Source organism: Empidonax traillii, unplaced genomic scaffold (assembly GCF_003031625.1).
Source record: "Empidonax traillii isolate 1590-97213 ecotype Southwest subspecies unplaced genomic scaffold, ASM303162v1 scaffold12:size2584012, whole genome shotgun sequence".
Classification (NCBI taxonomy): domain Eukaryota; kingdom Metazoa; phylum Chordata; class Aves; order Passeriformes; family Tyrannidae; genus Empidonax; species Empidonax traillii.
This window is the reverse complement of record NW_020955205.1, coordinates 1,773,360-1,786,800: the sequence shown is the minus strand read 5'-3', so window position 1 is coordinate 1,786,800 and position 13,441 is coordinate 1,773,360. Positions and strand designations below refer to the sequence as shown.

Sequence of the window (13,441 nt, the reverse complement as noted above, 5' to 3'; positions counted from 1 at the left end):
ACCATGGGCAGGGACACATTCCACCAGGGGAACGGGTTGTTCAACCCCTCCAACCTGACCTTGAACATCTCCAGGGATGGGCATCCACATCTCTTCCAGTGTGAAAAAATCTTCCCCAATATCCAACCTAAATCTCCCCTGGCACAACCTGAGGCTGTTTCCTCTTATCTTGTCCCTTGTTCCCTGGGAGCAGAGCCCAACCCCCACCGTGCTCCTTTTCTCCAGGCTGAGCCCTCCTAGCTCCCTCAGCTGCTCCTGGTGCTCCAGCCCCTTCCTCAGCTCCGTTCCCTTCTTTGGACACACTCCAGCCCCTCAGTGTCTCTCTTGTCATGAGGGGCCAGAACTGACCCCAGGATTCAAGGTGTGGCCTCCGCCGTGTCCAGCACAGAGGGACAGGCACTGCTCTGGGCCTGGGGCCACATTATGGCTGGTACAGGCCAGGATGTCATTGGCCTTTTTGGCCACCTGGGCTCCTGTTCAGCAGCTGTCACCAGCACCCCCAGGTCCTTTGCTGCCAGGTACCTTTCCAGCTGCTCTTCCCCAGGCTTGGAGCCCCGTGGAGTCGTTGTGACCCAAGGGCAGGATCTGGTACTTGCCCTTGCTGACCCTCACACCTTTTGCCTCAGCCTGTGGATCCAGCCTGTCCAGATTCCTCTGCAGAGCCTTCCTGCCCTCCAACACATGAACACTCCCACCCAAACCAGTGTCTTCTGCAAACTTTATGAGGGTGCACTCAATCCCCTTGTCCACAGCAGTGACAAAGACACTGAACAGAACTGATCCCAGTACTGAACCCTGGTGGGAAGCTCCTCCTATTCCTCTCTCCAAAAAGAAGGGCTACTGTTGGAGCAAAGGGTTTGCGTGACCATCCCACTTCCTCAGTGCTTCCTTAAACATCAGGGTTGGCACCGAAGTGAACCCCAGTGACCGACACGGCATCAGAGTGAAGCCCTCTGGGCTCCTGATGGAGCATCAAGGTGAGCGGAAGGAAGTTGTCCCCCCAGGTACTGCACAGAGTGGACCAGAAACAGAATGGAATTGCAGCACATGCAACACTTCCTTGGGTAACCCCAGAAAATAGTGGAATTTGACAAACTCAGTCTTGAAGCTAAAGAGCCAGAGTGCAAAGTTTTGGAAAGCTCAGCTCCAAGGGACACCCTGCTGAAAAAACAAGTTCCCACAGGAAAAAGTGGGCTTTCTAAGAAAATGGGGGAAAGAGAAAAAAAATCACCTATTTTTAAACCAATTTGAACCTTGTGACTGGAAACATAAGTGTGATATCTAAGGAATATAAATTATGAGAAATAATATATAAATATGTAAATATTTTATAACATTTATTACCAAAAAAAGCATATTGCAACCATATCCACCACTCCAACCATTTCCAGTACCACTAGAAAAAAAATTTCCTATTAAATTCCAGTGTAAGAAAAAGAAAATCCACAGGATTTACATCAAATGGACTTTTAAAGGACACACTTGGTCTCAGTACATGCCTCAAACTATGTGCAACTATGGATGATGTCACCGTGTTTAGATGGCAGTAGCAGCTTGTCTTGACAGCCATCCCCAAAAGTCTAATTTGGAAAAGGCTCACAGGAATCTCATGGAAAAAAAAAATCCCAAACAATAGCCTGAAGCTGTTCAAACCAGGTAAATTAGGAAAACAGCAAAGCTGCAGAAAATAATAAATCACTGTCAATTCTGCTCCACTTCCGTGCGAGCACGACAGCAATGGCATTCCCAGGAACAAGAGGTTCTTGTCCTACCAGAGACACTTTGCAAGCAGGGGAAGAGATTAACAGGTCCAAGTAAGCTCTTAGTTGCCCCATTCGCTAAATCAGGAGCTGCAGCACGAAGATGTCGCTGCCTCCTGAAAGACAAACCTGAGCTAAATATAATCTAATCCTAGATATGTGCAGGAAAAACAAAGGGATCGAAGGAGGTGTCTGGAGGGGAATGAAGAAAAAGAGGAAAAAAAAATTAAAATACACAAGTTTGGCCTTTAAGCTTCCAGAGAAGGGAAAAATTTCAACCCCAAATCACAAGGTCAAATCTGCAAATGGTTTGCAGGGTAACGCAACCCGAAGCTCTGCTCTGAAGAGCTCTTCCTTAGGGAATTTCAGGAAGGGAAGGAAAAGCAGAAGTAGGCCCACTTTATCTTCCAGCCTGCCTGATTTGTAACTCTTTGGGATGGTGCTGGCAGAGTAGAAGGAATTCTGGATTACACTCACTTTCTCCAAGAGCCCTGGCAGCAGCAGAAGCCCCAGAGCAGCCATCCAGCTGCTGGAGTGAAGGAATGCAACCTTCTGTTCCAACAGCAAAGAAAAGAACAGATATGATTCAGATCTCTTTTTTTTCCTTAAAAACAGCTGTGGATCTTGCAAAAGGAAAGCAAAGAGGCTGAGTGGGTGAGTGCACTGAGGGCATCCCTGCCTTCCACCTCAACCCAACACACCAACCCAGCCAGGCTGGAGTGGTTCGAGCAACCTCATCTGATGGAAAGGGAACTGAGAAGAGAAAGTATGAAGGTGGTTTTTAAAGTAAAAGAAGGTGAAAAATTAGGAAGGAATTCTTCCCTGTCAGGGTGGAAAGGCCCTGGCCCAGGTTGCCCAGAGAAGCTGTGGCTGCCCCATGCCTAGAAGTGTCCAAGGCCAGGTTGGACGGGGCTTGGAGCAACCTGGGACAGTGGAAGGTGTCCTTGTCCATGGCAGGGGGTGGGACTGGATGAGCTTTGAGGTCCCTCCAACCCAAAGCACTCTGTGATTCATTCTGTGAACAGTCCCCAGAAGAAGTGAGAGGCCACATCCAAAGCAGCATTACCAGTGAACCATTTGTGCTGCCACTCTCAACCCAAGTGGACAACCTATTCCTGAAAAAAGGTATAGAATCTAAGCAAAAAAAACCCCAATTCTCCAAACTTCCTTCTACCTCCTCTTTCATGGAGATGTCCTTCTCAACCTCTGCAAATGTAACCTAGACAGAGATGCTCCCTCTGACACTGCTAAAGAAAACTATAAAGTGACCTTGGTCCAACATGATATGTTAATGAGCACACCAAAAACCAACCAGCATGAAAGTGTTTCAAAGAAATAACAGGACTGGAGGTGGAATAACAGGGTTGCAGGTGGAATACAACAGTTTTCATACTGGTTTTCCTAAATTAATGTGGTCGCCTCCTCGAGTCACCACAGTAACCACCATTAATTGCAGACTACGGGAGCCTGCTCTGATATTTTCTCTTCAAGAAGAAACAGCTCGACAATCTCTTGGACAACACCAGGAGAAGCACTGTGAGTGTAAGAACAGGGAGTCCTCTTGCCTGGGTGATTTAAAAGAATTAACACACATTTTCCTGCAGACTGTCCCAAATAAGAAGCCCTTTTGATTTCTTTACCTTCAGTTTTAGCAGCTTTGCTGCTTTTCAGGGCAAAGCCCATCTCAAACACCTTCAACCCTTCACTAACTCCACATTAAATTAGCTCAGCCCATTCCACCTGATGTGAAAAGAGGAATCAAAACCTTCTGGCTTTGCAAAATGGAGCTGTTTGCTTATCCTTAGCTGAGACATAAACAACCACTGGTCCTTCCTCTGATTCCCAGTTTTCTGCTGGCAGGTGATGCTGATCCAAGTCCTCAGGCTAATTAACGGGATACAGGCATAGAGAGCAGACACCTTTGTTTACAACTGCCCAAAAAGCCCTTTCAAAATACAAAACAGGTCCCCCCAAACCCATGAGTTTCACTCTGCTTTAGTCACTGCCACCTTTGCTTTTAAGAGAAGAGGACACAGCCAACAAATCACCTCCCTGCACCCTCCAAGGCCCACGACAGGGTGGGGCTGATCCCACGTCACCCATCTGCAGGTGGGCTTTCACCAACACAACTCTAACAAGCAAAGCTGGCAATTTCAAGGAAAACCACGTTCCAGGGCAAACTCAAGGCAAGTTAACTAAGGAAGATTTGCATCCTTCTTTAGAGTTTCAGATCTGCAAAGCTGAGGGCCCAGTTCTAACATGCAGGAAAAGTCCTCATAAGGGAAGCAGTTGCACCAGCCAAATCAACACTAATGATTAGAAAATGCAATGTGGACCATGAAAGTTGCCATTGAGCTGGGGAAGGAATGGAAGGAGTTGAGTGCACAGAAACTCCATAAATACATCAATACACCATGCAATGCATTCTCTTTTCAATTACTATAAAGAATGGCTACCAATAATTCTCATTTTCACACTGAGAAATCACCAGCGTTAAGAAACACTTGAGTGAAAAGCAATCCCTGATAAATTTGGCAGAGAGCCATTTGCTGGCCTTGCTTTTCCTTTTTTTTTGGAAGAAGGTAGGATTCTATAGGCAGAAACACAGCCTTCTCCCATTGCTAATGCTGTTGGAACTTTGCTATCAGGATTCAGCAGATAATCCCAGAGCAGTGTCATAACAAAGTCCCAACTGCTCGGGTCAGGTTTTTTCCCCGTTATAACATTTCCATGCTCCTGTTGTTCCCATCTTACCTCAAGCACTGGGCCAGCTCCAAGAATAATCTGTTCTACTCCGCTGGCAAATCCCTTCTGGCTGAGGGCGGTGAGGTGATGAATGAGGAAGTTGGTGCTCTGTGTCTTCCCCGAGCCGCTCTCTCCCGAGATCACGATGCACTGGTTCTTCCTGCGCTGGAGCATGGCGTGGTACGCCACGTCTGCCACGGCGTAGATGTGGGGCTCCAGCTTGCCCAGCTGGTGGTTGTCGTACATCTTGACGTACTTGGGGTTATAAATAGGTAGGAACTTGAAGGGATTGATAACGATGAGGATGCTGCCCACATAGGTGTAGATCTTCTCCTGCTTGAAGCGGTTCCTGAGGTTCTCCAGGAGCGTCTTCTCGTTCAGGTCGGGCAGCCCGCACAGGTCATCGTAGTCCCTCTGCTGCGGCTGCGGGAGGAAGCCGCGCTCCACCATCCGGCGCCGCTCCTCCGTCACCCGCAGCCAGGACTGGAGGCTCCCGTAGTGGATGGAGCCATCCAGGTTCTTCTCCCGCAGGAGGAAGCGGTAATCCTCGCCACTGATGCGGTTCTCCAGGGCCATGCGCGGCCACAGCATCATGCGCTGGACTGGGCAGTCCGTGGGGTTGAGGATCCATTCCTCCCCTCCGAACTCCTTCACCTCGGCCAGCACGTAGCATTTTGTCTTGTCCAGCTGGAGTTTGTTGATGAGGGACTCGATGACCTCGGCGGCCGTGGAGGTTTTGCGGGCGGTGATGGGGCAGTAGATGGTCCCCTCGGCGATGCTCCCGGGGTAGATGTGCAGCGTGAACTCGCTCTCCTCGAAGCGTCGTCTTCCTCCAACATCATTCACACTCATATTGGATCCTGTCCCATCAGTACCCGCGCTGCATAGTCAGGGCCGGCCTGGGTCTTGTCAGGTCATCATGTCAGCAATGCTAAAGGGGGCGGAATAAAAACAGATCAGGTGGTTTAGCACCTTGGAAAGCTGCCAACATGCACCAGGAGATGCAACAGAGCAACTCAAGTAATGATGCCAATCGCCTTAAAGAAAGCAAATGATGATTCCCAACTGGTATCTGGAAGGAGAGCAGGGTTTTCACACCCCAAAGCTGGAATAAATGAATGTATTGAACACCCAAACACGGCCCCCACAGCACAGGCTCTACTCACACGGAACTCCCATAGCACCTCAAGTTTTTGCTGATTTTGCCCCAAATTTGAAGCATCAAAGATTCAAAAAGACCCTCTGATTTTCAGTGTATTGTACAGAGAATAAAACAAACACCAGACATCTCCTTGAATCAATTCATGGGCACAGCACTCTCAGATTTTGGTTCCTGAGATAAAATGAACATCACCTCACCCTGTGGATCTGGCCCTTGCCTCAGATACATTTTTCCATGGTCCTGTACTGGTGAGGAGTAGATAAACTCCTTTTTCTTCCTCTCATGGAGATTTTGAACCCATCAGGTTCTAAAAGCAGCACTTTCCCCCTACCAAGTCCCCCTTTCCCAGAAATGTCCATATCTGACACCAGGTATGAAATGTTACAGCCACCTCCCTCGGACAGTCACACTTTTTATTTCTCTTGAACTGCTTAAAACTCGCAGAACACAAACTTCTGGTGCTGGACATCAAATGAGCAGCTGATTCCTTGAACTTCCTCACTACAAGAAGATGACAGCCCAGCAGCAGCCCCAAATGAAAGTAAATCCAGAGTTAAGGGGCCTCAGCTTTCCACCAATTGGTTCTAACAAACTCCAAACTGCCCTGGGAGATGCCAAAGAGTTATTCCAGTAAAAAGACAAAAGGGAACTGCATAGAAATGCAGACCCTCAGAGCCAGGATCTGGGCAATCAAGTGGCAGGTGACTCAATACAGATTAAAGTTTACATGATGCACATCCTAATATTGAGCTTTTCCTTGAGTGCTGCCCCACTGGAGCAGGACCTCAGAACTGTGACCGTTCCCTCATGGCTTCAAAGAAATGCTCAAGAAGGGTCAAAAAACGTGAGGTCAAAACCCACAATAGGTTTAGGGAACTTCAAATACTCAGTGCTGGGAAGAGAATTCAGAAGAAGCCCTTCACTGGTTGCCCTGTCCTTGCACTCCTCCCACACTCCCAGATCCCAGACCTTCAGTTCAAGCATAGCCACTCTCAGCTTCCACAGGCACTGCAAGGAAGAGATTTGGAGCTGTGTTTCATTTCTGAGGCCCTCAAACCAGCAGCACACTCTCCTGCTGCACTGTCTGCCTCTCCAATATTTCATGCAGCAGATTATCCCCAGCCACGCGCTCCTCAAACCAGGCAGTGAACGTGTCCCAGTGCGATCCATCTGGCAGGGATTGGCGGTGCGCTGCTCGGGAGCAGGACATACATTATGCTCCGGAAAGCGTTCCAGCTGCTTTCCTATGGCTTTACCACAGGCACAGATGCAATAGGGATGATGTCAGTCAAGTGCTGGGTTGGGCTTTGTGGAGCTCTGCAGCTCCAGAGCTTTTCCTCAAGAAGGGGGGGAAAAAAACCCAGCAAACTTAAGCTTGATAAATCCTCACCGAGATTTTACTTCAAAGCTCAGGCCAGGAGGGCTGGCTATTTTTATTGGTGTTATCGGAGCGTATCCAAGACTCACGTGGGAAGTGCAAACAGGGCTTTAAGTTGGTTACCTTGAGCAAACTGCCCTTCCCTCCTCCCTCCTGCACACTCCATAAATACGCTATAAAGCTTCAGGCCACTCTACCCCACCCACCCAAACGCTTTCCTCGCGTCTCTAGAGATGTTTATTCTGCATGGAATTGGTGTAACAACAAACAGCTGTGCCTTCTGCATCCAAACAACTGGAATCCAGCAGGATCACAAGCCAAGCGTGAACCCCCTGGAGATGCTCAAAGCCCCAGGAAATCCAGGAATGAAGAGGGGCCAAATCCCACCCCCCACAAACCACTCACACACCAGAAGCTGCCACTAATGACTAACAAATTTGGCAAGGTCAGAAAGCAAAGGGGTGTCAATTCAAGCCTTATAAATCCCAGAGGTGCCACAGGGTTTAGTGGTAACAACTCCAAACATGGCTTGGGGTATTGTGTGAGGTCAAAGCAACGTTAATGAAGTTAATTACTTTGTGGTCTCCCAACCACTGCTGTGCACATGAGCCCAGCCCTGCTCAGCCTGAGCACCTCCTGCAGACACTCGGCTTTACCTGAAGGATTTGGGAGAAAACATTGCAACGAGAGATGCGTAATTAGGTAATTAGCATATGGCAGGCTCTCCTACTGACAACTGTCTGAGCAGACTGTCATATTAGCTATTGTATGACTTTAAAAATTATTAATAATAATTTTTGTGCTTGGACATCAAAAATTAAATAGGAACATGAAAAGAACAATGCAGAGCTTGTATTTTGCCACCTAGGACTCTACGCACCGGTTTTATTAAAGGGCTTTTGTGTCGCTCTGTATTTACATTTAAATGAGAACATATAAAAATGATTCCCCATTTTGGTCAGTTATAAATTTTGTGCATTTTGTACATTTGTGCATTTTGTGCAAACTCCCAGGAACAAAAAAAAGGAAACATTTTATGGCATTTTAAGTCAATATGTAATCATGGAATGGCTTGGGTTGGAAGGGACCTTAAAGGTCAACTCATTCCACCCCCTGCCATGGGCAGGAACACCTTCCACCAGGTTGCTCCAAGCCCTGTCCAACCTGGTCTTGGACAGTTCCAGGGATGGGGCAGCCACAGCTTCTCTGGACAACCTGGGCCAGGGCCTCTCCACCTTCACAGCCAACAATTCCTTCCCAACATCCCATCTAATCCTGCCCTCTGGCAGTGGGAAGCCATTCCCCCTTGGCCTGTCCCTCCAGGCCCTTGTCCCCAGTCCCTCTCCAGCTCTCCTGGAGCCCCTTTAGGCACTGGAAGGGGCTCTAAAGTCTCCTGGAGCTTCTCTTCTCCTGGTGAACACCCCCAGCATTCCCAACCTGGCTCCAGAGCGGAGGGGCTTCAGCCCTCCCATCATTTATGTTCAGCCTAATATGTTCTATATCCTTTTCCATTTTGAATGAAGATTATTACTCAGATTAACCCTGGATGCTGATTTTGCTCAGTCTTACTCCACTACCATAATTCTACTGGGAACATAAAAAGTGGGATCTGCAAACATGGTTACAGATTGGGCCTTGTGTCCTCCTACACATCAAAATAAATTAATATTTCCAAGGAGCTCAGAGGCCCTGATAAAAATCATCTGATTAGGAGCAGGTTGACAGAAAGACTAAAATGTTGATGGTCAATTAGGTTTTGTGCAGCCTCTAAATTTGTAAACAGTGATTGATTTTTCCATTCTATGTGATCTTTTACTAGTTGACCATGGTTTAATACATATTCAGAAACCCCAATCTCAGTATTTTCACTTTCAGCATGAGCAATATGTGGCAGAAGTCCAAAATAAACTGTGCACTGGAAGCATCCGTACCCGGCATAAATAATCTGTGACAGCTAAAGCCTGGAATCACGGACAGAGTTTGCCAAACACTGAATGATTTGGAAAAAAACAGAGATCAGTGTCAGCCTTGAGGCTGCAAAAGGGGCAATTCTGGAAGCAAAGTTCACTGGGTTTATTATAACATCCCATAACCCAGCGAAGGACTACAAAAATAGTGAGTTTCTCCCTGTTCCCAATCCTCAGGCTGGGTTTCCTCAAGACAGCCTGGATTTATCCATCACCAGCACGTCATGTCACACCATGTGGAGCAGAAATTCCAGATAAACTTATAAAATCTAAAGGAGAAATGGCCAATCCAAACACATTTCCCTGATTCATCCGAACCCATCGGCACAAGAGCGCTCAGATTTCTCTCCTGCAGGAGCAAAGAGCCTCGTGCCGCTGATCCCAGAATAACACCTCGGGGACATCCAGGGTAACACATCGCTGGGAGCTCCTTGCTGGGCACTGGAGGTGCTTCTCTCTCTCTTTCAGAGATGGGATCTGTTCACTCATGCTTTAATCTGACACGTCCTGATCTTAAGGAGCCCCTGGATACACGGATGATACAGCAGATGATAATCCCCTCCAGAGCCTGCAATCACCCCATGTCACGAGGTCTTGATATTCCCCTGTGGTCTGACAACCACTCCATGTTCCTCTCCTCTAGAGCCGGAAGATGGGTGAGGATGATGCTATCAATTCATCACATTTGCTGATGCACCTTCTGTGGAAATCTCTCAGCTTCTACCAGACCTCTCAGCTGAGACAAAACGAAAATGGGAAGGAAAATCAACCCAACTAAAAAAGGAATTGCAAGAAAAGCTGTTGTGAAAGGAGTTGCTCCTAGAAATTGTTTCAAACGTTTCTGAGGAAGAGGAACTGAATCAGGACGTGCATAACAACACAATCACTTACTCTTCCCCTTAAGGTCAAAGAACCTTCTGTGCAGGGGATGAATCAGCGTTTGAGGAAATGGGGCTCCACAGTGACCGCAGCTCTTCCCCGCAGGATTCCTGCCCCACCGGCTGGGGACGCCCCCAAAGACAAGGACAAGGGACAGATAAAGGAGAATTAAACCAAGGGACTACAAGAAGGCTTGGGGAGGTCTTGACTGAGGCAACTGCATGGGAGAAGTGATTCCCATGCTGGCTTCCATCCCAGCATTTCTGTGTGGAGCTTGCAGACCCAAAGAAACGGTGCCAGGAAAATCTTGCCCCCGATCATTCCTCTTTCTTGAGCTCCCGATTTGAGTCACTGCATTCTGACTTCTGGAAGCTCTGCTGTTCTCCCAAAACACGTCCTCTACACAGACAGCGGGGCCCTCCAGCTGCTCCCTGGGCCCTTTTTGCCAGAAACAAAAAAAACAGTAATATAGAAAATAAAATTTAAACAACCCAAAGGGAATTGCTGGATCCTGTCTGAGGCTGCAAGAGTGGCTGTTGTTGGATTTGCTGCTCCCACATTCCCGAGGTGGTTAATGAGAACAGCCAATGGAATGGCAAGGACTATCAAAAAGCCAGAAACTAAGGAAGAGCCTGGTGTATCCTGAGGGTTTGGATATTTCTGGGGGGACAAATCCTTGGCACACGTTGCTTTGCTGCTTCTCACAACTAAGGAAACAGTCACTGGCCAGAGGTGGGACAGCCCTGTTCCAAACATCAAGATAAATCCAATATCCATAAAACAGACAGAATCCCATTTCCAGCACCTCCAGGCTTTCCCAGATTAACTCCAGGCATCAGGCAGAACCTCCATCACCAACACAGCAACTCTGCTCACCTGAACAGCCAAAGTAGCACATTTCCCACCCTGACTGGTTGGATTTGCTCCTTACAGGTGTACACAGAGCAGTTCAGCCTCTGGAAAGCCAACTGGAAACAAACCTGGAGTCGGTATCTCAAAAGCACAGATCCCTGTCCAGTCCCACACAGATGGCAGCTCAGGGCAGAACCAGCACAGGGAGACAGCTGCAGGAACTGTAAATGGACTCAGGATCAGCCTCTCATCTTACCAAACACGGGTCCAGCTCTTTATATTTTAGTCTGCGGGCAAAAATTTCCCGTTTGGAGCCTGAAAACCAGCAGTGCTCACACTGAAAATCTTTTTGAACCTGTTAAAAAAGAAGGATAACGAAGTGTAAGAGCAGAACGACACTGCCAAGGACTAAAGGAACTCACACTGAGAAGAATCTTCCAGCCCCAAAATAGCTGCAGAAAATCCCTTTTTGAGAGCTCGGGAATTACATCAGTGTTAAGGACAAGGTGTTGCTATCCTAGAGGAGCTCGAGAGCTTCAGAGAACAAAACTTGGGGAATTCAAGGGATCCTCCTCCTCCTCAAACAGCCCTGCAGGCAGCAGTGGTGGGGGAAGCCTGAGGAGTGTTGTGCCCAAAAGGGAGCCCACTGAAGGATGAGGCAGCACTCCAGGACCACTCAGAGCTCCAACAAGCATCACACTTGAAAAGACAGTTGAGCAAAAAGGTTCTTCTCTTCCCAGAAGAACCAAGGATGCACAAACACCGGCACCGAAATGCAATCGAATCGCTGCATTCCAAATATTCCAAAGATAACAGAAATAAAGGACAGCTCATTAAAAAAAAAAAAAATGCTATTTTTATATTTTTTCTTCCAAGAAATCCTTTCTCACATTTACGATGAAATGGCAAAGTATTTTGAACATTGACATAGAGGTGTATATCGACACATACCAACTGCGTATATTGATATACCAATATTTATCAATACACAGATCCATTGCAGAGGATCTCCTTGGCTTGGAGAGCCATATCCTCCAGAAGATCCTCAACTGGGGGTCTCCTTCCTTGGGAAACTCAACGCACTTCCAGCAGGAGCCAAGACAAACTGACACTTCTCAGCCTTGCTTCTCATGATGCCCACGGATACGGTAAAATAAACATCAAACCACCTTGGAAATTGTGACACCTGTGCTGTATTTCCTTAAAAATACCGAATTAGGGACAATTTACGTAACCAAATGTCACCATGTTATTTCTGAATACTGGGTCAAGTAGTAATTAATAATTTCAGATGTTTTTCCTGTGGTCTTAGAGCTTTGAAGTTATTTTGAAGGAGATAATGCAGCTTAGGAGAAAAATGGAATTGAAGTGCAGCAGCACTGAAGATGGAATAATGTGGCTCCCGATGTTCTCCCTCTCCTTATTTTATGGAGGATTATGGAGTGCAACTGATAGTGAGGAAGGGATGGTTTTAAAGCCTTCTCACAAAAAACTCTTTTTGGCAAACAATCTGCTTCAGATCAAATTTTCAAGTTTTCCCTATTTTATTGCATTTCCCAAGAATTATTACCTGTGACGCACCAACACACACCCAGGAGCTTTCTCTTCTGCCAAGACAATTCCAACTTTCCTACTGACCAGAGAGATGCTCCTCAAGATTAGACTGAACAACCAGAATCAGCTCTGGCTGGGCAGCAGCCAAACCCCATTCTTTAGGGAGAGCACACCTGTCAGTAAACAGGAGTTTAAACAACTGATTCCCCAATTTTTCAGCTCTGTCTCCCACCAAGATGTGATGCTACAATCCAGCTTTTCCTAAGCATCCAAATAGGAATAAACTTGTTTTGGGAGTCCATGTGCACCTACCTCTGCAGCTGCTGGCTGCTTCTGCTGCAACTCTGATTTCCCAGACAAAATGACTGAGGTTTCCACTCCAGCTCATCCTCATCCTTTTAAAACCCTCCCCAGACCCTCAACTACCTTCACCCCCTGGCTGCCCCTTCTGCCTGCATCTCCTTCCCATTTTCCACGTACAGATGAAATCGTTTTCCCCTGGAGAATCAGCTTCTCCACACAAAATGAAGGTCAGCCCTCGGCAGCAGGAGCTGCAGCCTCGTCAGGAAATCAAGAGGCTGCTCAGGCCTGGATTTAGTTTCACATTAAGTAAAAGATGATGCCACGTGTTATCTGTCTCCTCTCCATGTCCAGTGCCTCACCTAGCTCAGGGATATTTAATAACCTAAAGATTTTAGAACAGCAATAGAAATAACTGATAAATATTCCATGTAGTTTAGGAATTTGACCTCTGTAGCCAAACCATGCAGGGACCTTCCACTCCTTTAAACTGAGCACTTCAAAATCCTCCGAAATCAGGATTTGTTTTCGATGTAGAACTAGTCAAAAGCTTGGAACAGTAACCCCCAAAACATCCCTCTGCTCCCTGGTCTGTGCAGGAGCAGGATTCCATTATCCAGAGACTGATGCAGAGCTGGTAACAGACTATATATTCCCTGTACAGCCTATACAGCACAAAGAATAGACCTTAAAGCACTCAGAAATGTGCTGTCAGAGATCAAAGAGAAAAGAATATTAAAGCTGTCCTGCCAGATCTGCTTAGTTACCTTACAAAGGAAAAAAAACAACAACAAAAACCCCAAAACCAAAACAAACACCAAACAGGATGAGTCAGACTTTAAAC

General features: G+C 47.1%; 1 protein-coding gene across 7 annotated transcripts in view; it reads right to left on the bottom strand.

The window, feature by feature from the left end:
• Positions 1-13,441, bottom strand: part of MYO9A (myosin IXA) — a 168,372-nt gene that overhangs the window by 133,858 nt on the left and 21,073 nt on the right. For 5 of the 7 annotated variants that reach the window (XM_027889155.1, XM_027889197.1, XM_027889171.1 and 2 more), the window contains exon 2: positions 4,515-5,436. In XM_027889155.1, the coding sequence (XP_027744956.1) occupies positions 4,515-5,357 (843 nt within the window). In that variant the 5' untranslated portion in view covers positions 5,358-5,436. Of the gene's footprint in view, positions 1-4,514; positions 5,437-13,441 lie in introns of those variants that run through there. The other 2 variants (XM_027889164.1, XM_027889180.1) reach the window with 1 other exon arrangement.